The sequence below is a fragment of the Corvus brachyrhynchos genome, unplaced genomic scaffold, assembly GCF_000691975.1.
Source record: "Corvus brachyrhynchos isolate BGI_N302 unplaced genomic scaffold, ASM69197v1 scaffold340, whole genome shotgun sequence".
NCBI lineage: Eukaryota > Metazoa > Chordata > Aves > Passeriformes > Corvidae > Corvus > Corvus brachyrhynchos.
In genome coordinates, this window is record NW_008235987.1 from 265,717 (window position 1) to 274,481 (window position 8,765).

At 45.8% G+C, this 8,765-nt stretch overlaps 1 protein-coding gene across 2 annotated transcripts; it reads left to right on the top strand.

Annotated features, from left to right (window-relative positions):
* The first annotated feature begins 6 nt into the window (after window positions 1–6).
* Window positions 7–6,050, top strand: NOTUM (NOTUM, palmitoleoyl-protein carboxylesterase). Of its 2 annotated transcripts, XM_008630868.2 has the most exons (9): window positions 7–62; window positions 615–675; window positions 1,544–1,602; window positions 2,620–2,722; window positions 3,500–3,691; window positions 4,027–4,127; window positions 4,226–4,373; window positions 4,626–4,673; window positions 4,784–6,050. In XM_008630868.2, exons 1-9 carry the CDS (start codon window positions 17–19, stop codon window positions 5,088–5,090), a joined length of 1,065 nt encoding a protein of 354 aa, XP_008629090.1. In that variant the 5' UTR covers window positions 7–16; the 3' UTR covers window positions 5,091–6,050. The 2 variants fall into 2 exon arrangements, with proteins under 2 accessions (XP_008629090.1, XP_017585348.1); XM_017729859.1 differs by lacking the exon at window positions 7–62 and having other exon boundaries at window positions 76–675.
* The last annotated feature ends 2,715 nt before the right edge of the window (window positions 6,051–8,765 follow it).

Here is an 8,765-nt window from a genome sequence, read left to right on the forward strand (position 1 = left end):
CACCCGCTACGACACCATGCGGCGGCTGATGAGCTCCCGGGAGTGGCCCGCGACCCGCGTGGGTAAGTCGTCCCCTCCACCCCGTTGGGCAACCCCGAGGGACTGGGACCGGGCTGAGGTAGCGCCCGCTGTCACCACCGCCCTGGAAGGTGCCTGGTTGCTGCCCCGTGAAGATCCCGTGCCGCGGGCACGGGCAGGCGTTTGGGTGCACAGGCATCGCCGGGAATGGGTGCTGCTCTCTTCGCTCTCTTCTCACGCTGCAGCCTCCTAGGTAGCCAAACCTCCGTCACTCACACAGATCATCTAATTGAGTATATTGGAATTTACCTGCTAGGATTTGTATTCTGGGGAGGTACTTAAATAGGCATCACAGGTCTCTTCTGTACTACAAGAAGCTTCTAGACAGGCTTCATCTGTAGCACGAATCAAATTCTTAATGTCAAATCTGCCTAAGGGCAAATTTAGAAATGTTCCTTCCACTTCCCTTGCCAATGTTTTTCATCATGGATGTTTGTTTTCTGTGTGGTCAGAGGTCTTGCATGAGGCTCCCACGATTCCTCTGAAATCACAGACTGTCATCTGTATGTTTCTTGTTTCTTTGTGCCCATCTGCAGGAACTGGAATCCTGTCCTCTCAGCCAGAAGAAAATCCCCACTGGTGGAATGCAAACATGGTGTAAGGAGGGACAACGGAGGGAAATAGCTTTATACTTAAACAGCATCTCCTGCCTTTTAGGCTAGCAAGAGTGCTGCAGAGACAAGTTAAGACTAATACTTGGAAAAGGAAATTGTGTGTTTCCTCATTTGCTGCAGTTCAACTCTCTAATATGTAGGGCTGACAAGGTCCAGAGAAACTTAAGTTCAATCTCCTTGGAGTTTTGGGGTGATCTAATGGAGAAAAACTGGGGATACCTTAGAGAGCCTTCTCAAACAGCTGCAGTGCTGAATCCGTCATGAGCGGTGGGCTGATAGTGTGTTACGCATCTGACAATTTGAGAAGAATGTGGAGCAGCTCTCCTAGTTCAAAGAAGAGAAATGAGAGAGACTAGTTTATATATGCATCTACACAGAAGGGATGTTAATTTATCTTCTGCAAGACAGAGACATGAGAAGTTAATTCCTGCAAAAACCTCCAATGGTTGCAGTCAGCATTTACACTGCACTGACTAGATTCTTCTCATTTTCCATGTGAAAAACTGAAGCACAGAGAGTTGCCCTGTGACAGGGCATCCACTGTGTTGGCAGAATAGCTGAGAGCAAAGTCGTGGTTCATCGTTCCATCCACTGAGCTTAGTGCTTCAATTAGATTGATAAAAGACACGTTATTTATTGATTTAATTCAGTAAAACTACCAGTGTTCAGGAGAAAATTCAAGACAGTTATAGTTGTCACTTGGTGTGCAGGAAGGTAAGTTGTCAAATTGGACAGAAACTCTTCCCTTTTCCCCTTCCCAGGATTTTATTTTCTTCCAGCTAGGTGACCCCATCCTCACCCTGTTGTGCGTGTCAGAGGCACAGCCGGACTCACACAGCTCTCTCTTACAGATTCATCCCATATTGCTCAAGTGATGTTTGGAGTGGTGCCTCTTCCAAGTCTGAGAAAAGTGAGTGTTGCTGATGGGCCGTTGCTGCCCCAGACATCACACATTAAAGGATGTGGCCAGACTTCTGTGAAACCACGTGGACGAGAAACAGGCTTTTTCTTGCTGAAGGGCAGGAAAGAATATCAAGCTACTTCCAGATAAAACATCCTGATCTCTTTAGCTCAGGCTGTTTTGACATAGTTCAGAGCCACTGCTTGCAGAGATGTTACACTGATGCAGTATGTAAGGATTAGAGGAACAAAATTCCTTTTAGATGAATCTCCAGGTTCCAGCACGCAGCAAATTAATTGCTGTAGCTGAGGGACCATGGACTGTTGCATGTAACTTTTGCATGGCTGACCTGAGAGGCAGGACTGTGAATTTAGTGTCAGACTTTTATCAGAAGGATGTTTTGCCTTAGGCAGGAGCCATCATGTGTCAAGCTAAAGCTGTCTGCAGGTTTCTTTGGGAAACAGCATAATTCATCTTAATACATGCTGCATTACCATCAGATGTCATTCTGGTGGTGTCACAGTAAGGGACCTTTTCACCTCATCCCAGTTCCTTGGAGCTGTTCCTTTGGAGCAGTTACACACCAGCAACCACGGTGATGCCAAGGAAGCAGTGTCTGTGTATGCGTAACATCTTGTGAAGCATTGCTTCTCTGAATTGGCTTGATGAATTGGGAAAACAGGGAAGCAGTAAGTTGGAACTGAGGTTCCAGGTGGTAGGAAGATGTGTGTTCCTCCAGTACCTTCCTTCTTGTTTTCCTTTTCCAAGTTTACTCATTTCTAAGCACTGTCATAGGAAGGTGCTTGTGTAATTGAGTATTCGATTCACTCTGTTCTCTTTCAGGGCAGCACATTTTGTATGGGGTGGGGGAGAACCTCTTGTTAGGTGTATTTGGTATAGGTGGATAAAATGAGCCTGAGTTTAGATTCGTAATCCCTTTGGAAGGTTCTTAAACATTTTTGGAGAGGAAGTAAAAGTCTGAGCCTGGACAGGAAGGAATTTTTTTGACACTGAGCTGTCTTCCAGATGAATATGCCTTCATGGGAGCACTGATCATACAGGAGGTTATAAAGGAGCTGGTGGGAAAAGGTCTGAGCACTGCGAAAGTGTTGCTGCTAGCGGGGAGCAGGTAGGTATCCACAAGATTCCGTTTGGTGAAGAGAGCTTTCCACAGCAGAAAGCTGTTAAGGGAGGAGGTCTCAGCAGTTCCTGAAACATTTCTTCTAGGAGTACAGTAACACTAACACAGCAAACCCTGTATCTCCGGTCAGTTTTCTCCTGTAAGTGGTCAACAGAGGATGATACAATATTACTTCATCAGCTTCTGGTCCACTTAAGAGAAAACTGAGAAAATGATAACAAAGCTTTGCGTTCTTCTGTGCATCAAGAATGCTGGTTCCTGTTGGCCGACATCATAAGACACACACCTCCTGTGAATTGTTTCAGGACACCAAAATAAAAACCAAACTTGTCTCACACAGGTGCTCTGGATCATCCTGTGTTGCACAAAGCTCTGGTACACTCAGTGTATATTACATGGGAGCGTAATAGAGAAGTTGCAAGGAGTGAATTTGTCTCACTTCAGATGCTTTTAGTTTCTGAGCTGCCAACCCCCTTGGAAATGATACAGAGCACATGTATCTCCCAGGAAAGAGAGTAACAACAGGACTTTACTTTTGAGCTACCAGATTATTACTCAGCACTAGCTTTATTTCTGAGTTTTGCAAAGCCAGGAAATAATGTGGTGTCTACCAAGTTTGTGGTGAATGGTTGGATAGCTCTTTTGTGGGTAGATGAAGGTCTTTATAGCATGTCAGTGCTGAAGAAGGTTTGTCTGCTAGCAAGGTCTGTAACACCTTGCTAGCAGTGTTACAGTGTTGATGCAGTGTTGATGTTGTTGTTGCAGTGCTGGAGGGACAGGAGTGCTCCTGAATGTGGATCGAGTGGCAGAGCAGCTGGAGGAGATGGGTTATCAAGGGATTCAGGTTCGAGGCTTGGCAGACTCTGGATGGTTCCTAGATAACAAACAGTATCGCAGAACCGACTGTATTGATACCATAACATGTGCTCCAACAGAAGCCATTAGAAGAGGAATAAGGTACAGTCAGATGCTCTAAAGTACACTACTTTAAGAGGTTAGAGTGTGGAAAAGATCTCCTCCTCCTCTGTGTTCCTTCACTTTGATACTTAAGGAGTATTGTCTACATCAGTGGTTTTTCAAGTATTTTATTGGAAAAGACAATAATGGAAAGTCTAGATGTGCGAAAGAACATGTACAGTTGTAGATGCCCTAAAATGTGTTGATGGGACAGTGCTGCTGTGAGAGCTGTTCTGTCAGTTGAAATTCTAATCCGAACAGAAACTAGGATATGGAGAGGATACATTGTTAGGATTGCCCTGTGCCTCCCATTCTGTTATTGCTTTGTCTTCTAGATACTGGAATGGCATTGTTCCTGAACGCTGTAAACTGCAGTTTAAAGAGGGAGAGGAATGGAATTGCTTTTTTGGATATAAGATTTACCCCACTCTTCGATGTAAGTACCAAAGGAGAGAGATCAAATGGACTTAGGGTTTCCTCTGTATCTGTAACTAACTTGGAGCAATCCCTTTTCTGAAATTCTTGTCTTTCTAGGCCCAGTCTTTGTTGTCCAGTGGCTCTTCGATGAGGCCCAGCTTACTGTAGACAACGTACACCTAACTGGCCAGCCTGTTCAGGAAGGGCAGTGGCTCTACATCCAGAATTTGGGTAGAGAGCTGAGAAACACCTTGAAGGATGTGACGTAAGTGTTTCATTGAGAAAAACCTGTCTCATTTGTTTCTAAGAGACATTCTTATCCAGTGCCCTAGTGTTCTCAGACCTCTGCTGAAAAAGGAGTGTTGTAAATTTGGTGACTGTTAGTTCATCTACATCAAGAATCTTGCCTTTTTCATTTTTGTGTAAAATTCCACCCTCTCCCTAGTCTGGAAGGTTTGATTCAGCGGGATTTACTTTGTCCTTCAAGACATATCCACGTTTCTGTTTTTTCCTTTAGAGCGAGCTTTGCTCCTGCCTGTTTGTCCCACGAGATCATCACACGCAAGTAAGTGCTTGTGCAGATCCTGTGAGAGGTGAACGGGGATGCAGCTTGGGAATGAACCTGTCCTGGCAGCCGGACCCCTCTAATGTGATCTGTACGGTTTGTCTTTTCAGTCACTGGACTGACATCCAGGTGAAGGGGACATCATTACCCCGTGCCCTGCACTGTTGGGATCGGAGCCTCCATGAGAGCAACAAAAATGGGAAGGCTCCTCTGAAAGGCTGCCCAATTCACCTGATTGACAGCTGTCCATGGCCTCACTGCAACCCCTCGTGCCCCACAATCAGGGACCAGTTCACAGGGCAGGAGATGAATGTGATCCAGTTCCTCATGCACATGGGTTTCGATGTTCAGAAGATGGCACAGCAGCAGGGCCTGGAGCCCAGTAAACTCCTGGGGATGCTCAGCAGTGGTAACTAGGGAGGGCTCATCAGAGGGGCAGAGATTAGATCAGGAGGGGAGAGAGAGACTCTCAGCCCTTCTCCCAAACTTTCTAATCTTCTTCCTTAACGTTTCTGCAGGCAGATGCATGCTCGTACCCATGCACACTCACACCTGTGCACTCACATGCTCCCACACTCTTGCACGCTTATGGTGTGTCAAGAACAAAAAGAAAAAAAAACAAAAAACCAGGCAAGCAGCAATTTCTTGCTTACACTGTTTGGCTGGAACTTGTTCCCTCCAAACTCCTGGGCTAAGTTTCAGCCGGTCACATCCTCTTCCTGTGTTACACAAGGCAGTCGGATACAGGGAGTAGCAAAGCAAAGCCATAAATAGCAGCAATGAGAACCTTCCCCAGATCTGGGACATCTTCCCTTGCCATGAATTTTACATCATAGACTCATTACAAGTGGTGAAAAAAGCAAGCACTGGATTTCTTCTGTCCAACTAGAAGTGAAGAAATGATTACATTACTTCCTGGAGGTTAGCATCTCATGCTGAGTCACAATATACAGACCCAGGACATGTGCTAGGGATGGACACTCTTGTATTCAATTTATTCATATTATTTTATAAAATGACTTTTTTATTACTTTTTTAAACTAAGCAAGAAATATAAATGATATTGTAACATATTTTTTTTTAATAACGAAGAAACCTCTTGGTACTTTGGCAACGTGGACATATTTATTTTAATATGTAAAATGCTATTTATAAGGGCTGACCAGAGAACTATACCTATGTCTTTGTAAAGTTGTATATGCTGCTCATTTGAATGGGTTATCCTGATGGTCACTTGTGCCTGGGAGAGGGCTAAGGGTGGTGTTGACGTTTTGTATTCATTAGATTTCTGTGTTCCCATTGCAGTGTTCCTTGTCATTGTTTCTCTGATGAAGAGGTTGTAATATAAGGTTTAAGTACAGAGACTTTCACCCAGCACCTGATGTTTGCAGACTTTCACAGCATTTTTGGCTTGCCTGTGATTCCCCAGGTTGTCCAGGGCATTGCATTGTAAGGTGGAGGGAGATCTGGTTTTGCTGCAAAGGCCTCTCTTCCAGTGAGGGAAATGTTTGATCAGAGCATCAGAAGCATTTGGAGCAGAAAAGGCAGAGAACATAAGACAAGCACCAACATATTTCTCTTCTAGTCACTTGGGAACACACCCACCTCAGCAGAGAGAATCCCCTTTGATAGTAGTGGGAGGAGAACAAGGGAGGGATTGAGAATGCATAACTGAGGCTGGAGAGGAGACCGTTCCTTGGGTGGGAGCATGTGGGTGGCTGGAGCAGAGCTTCACCCTGCAGCACAGCGTGGGGGTGTGGGGAGACCTGCACAAGGAGCACAGCTGCACATCCCTACTGCACGAGGTCCTGGGACCAACTGTGTGTGCCTGCAGTTGTGTACATGGTTACACAGCATATAGGCCACAGAGAGTTTGGGCCTGATTTTAGAAAAATTCCCTGTACTTTCAAGACAGACCTTGCCAGGTTAGAACAGTGGTGCTGCTTGTGAGATCCCTTGTTTTGGGTAAGTAAACTGTAGCCCTTTGGTTCCTTTTCGGGCAGGACCACACACAGACCACCACAATCGTCTGTCTTCCTGTGCATGATGGGATTAACACAGATTGAAGATAAAGAAAAACTACAGAGAAAATGACTGGTGCTCCCAGTGAAACTGAAGAACAGGAAAATGTCAGTGCAGTTTCCCTATGATCAGTTCGGAAATTACTGATATCCTCTATATTTTAATGACTTGGATATAAAAGTAGTATTGTCCTGATTATGTTTTTCATCTCTTTTCTGCCGTGCAGAAGCCAGTGACAAAAGCGCAAGACTGGAAGAATTCAGTGCCATGTGTTTGTATTCTGTGATCTTTTGACTAGATGAGGTTCTTTATTTCTGAGGGAAAAGTGGCCGTGGTCTGTCTGGTGCACTGCTCCGCCAGTGTGATTTTGGGGACCTTTGCCCTCTGCCAGCACTGACTGGTGCTGAGGGCTCTTCAGAGGGGCACCACTTCCCATGGGAAAGCAGAAGCTGAGCAGCAGGACCAGCTCTGTCTTGAGCCCCGGTGTCACTGATGGGGTGATGTGTCCTCAGGTAGGCCATGACATGGGGTGTCCCTGTGCTTTCTCCTGGTCCCTGGGCAGAGGGGAAGTGATGCACCAGAAAGTGCCACAATACAGAAAGTGACCCACTGCCAATGAGGCCTGCTAGAAGTGAAGGATTAATAGAGAGTCAGGAAAGGCAAGATTTCAGGATGAGAACCTGTTCACCTGGAGTTCCTCAGCTGTCCTGCTGCATTTCCTGGTTATTGTGATGTTAATTGTGCAACTTCCACCCCAAATGAATGCAGGCTTTTGTACTTTTAGCACCAGAGGCCTTTCTAAGGAAAATGGAAAGTACTTGAGATGAATGAAAGAGACACTGAGGTTACAAGATGGTGACAAAGCTGAAGGTAGGCACGTTTTATCGTTTTATCTTACAGCCAAAAATTTGTACTGTCCTCATGTGAGCCATTCCATCAGTAATTTTTTCTGCTTCCAAACTGGGATGAGCACTGCAGGTGAGGAGTCAGCAATGCTGCTTGTGGGGTAAGGGAGGAATTTTTCTACTATGTTGTGGTGGAAACATTCACCCAGTCCCATTCTGAAACTACATCAGCAATTTTGTCTGGGCCTTTTGGAGATAGAATTAAGACACTTGTGGGGAGAGGTGAAGTCTGGGGAGCACTGTATACCAGGAATGGCTCATTGTGAAAGCTTTGATCTCACAGGAGGGAGGGTTTGACACTATTTATTGAAATCTGTGTTCCAAAACAGAGCTAAGAATATCAAAGCAATTTTTTAAAAAACAATTGTATTTGGTTGTTGCATTCAGAGATACAAGAAAAACTGATTTCCACATAAATTTAAAAGAGAGACAGGGAAGAGTTTAAGGAAATGTTGAGGACGGGTGCTGTAAACCTTCACAGCCACAAGCTGTCACACAAAGTACAGCAGGTAAATGTATCACTGCTCCAGATCAACTGCAGCAAAGTGAGTCAGCTTTTATTCAGCCTCTGGCCTAAATCCTTTCTTTTATAGGGTTTGTGCTGCCTTTGGGCTTGTGCCCCCTCTCAGGGGCTCTTGGGTCTGCAGAACTGAGCTCTTGTTCCTGCAGCACAGCCATATCACAGCCCACTGCCACAGCCAGCCACCTCCCCTCAGCACAGGGGGTTGTGTGGAGAACGGCAGCATTCCAGTGACCCCAGAGTTTCTAAAAGAACAGCAGAAGGATAATCAAGAGCCTTTGATGGAGCTCGCAGCTTCAGTGTTAAATAACACCCGCTCCCAACAGCTGAGTGGGGGCAGGACTCATTCCAGAACTATTAATAAAACCCCTATTTATACTCCAGGTTCCTGTGAACGGTGCAGCATAAAGCTACAGCTGCGGAGCGAAAATGGAATAAATGTCAGCCTCCAGGGAAAGCACCATCCTACGGGAAAGGAGACAGCCAAAGGACAGCACAGAGGCAGGTTTCAGACCTGAGGAAGCAGAGAGCGAACAGCAGCACCCTGAGCTTACAGCCAGTGGGCAGAGCCAGCCAGTCACCTCCCTGCAGCCGCAGGTCTGTGCAGAGAGCTGCCAGAGATGCAGCGTCAGAGGCAGGTACCCC

Excerpts from the sequence above, each read along its gene's own strand:
- NOTUM (XM_017729859.1), top strand. The coding sequence starts at position 437 with ATGTCAAATCTGCCTAAGGGCAAATTTAGAAATGTTCCTTCCACTTCC. Across the intron at positions 676-1,543 it reads TGGTGGAATGCAAACATGGT|ATTCATCCCATATTGCTCAA; the intron begins GTAAGGAGGGAC and ends TCTCTCTTACAG. Across the intron at positions 2,723-3,499 it reads TTGCTGCTAGCGGGGAGCAG|TGCTGGAGGGACAGGAGTGC; the intron begins GTAGGTATCCAC and ends TTGTTGTTGCAG.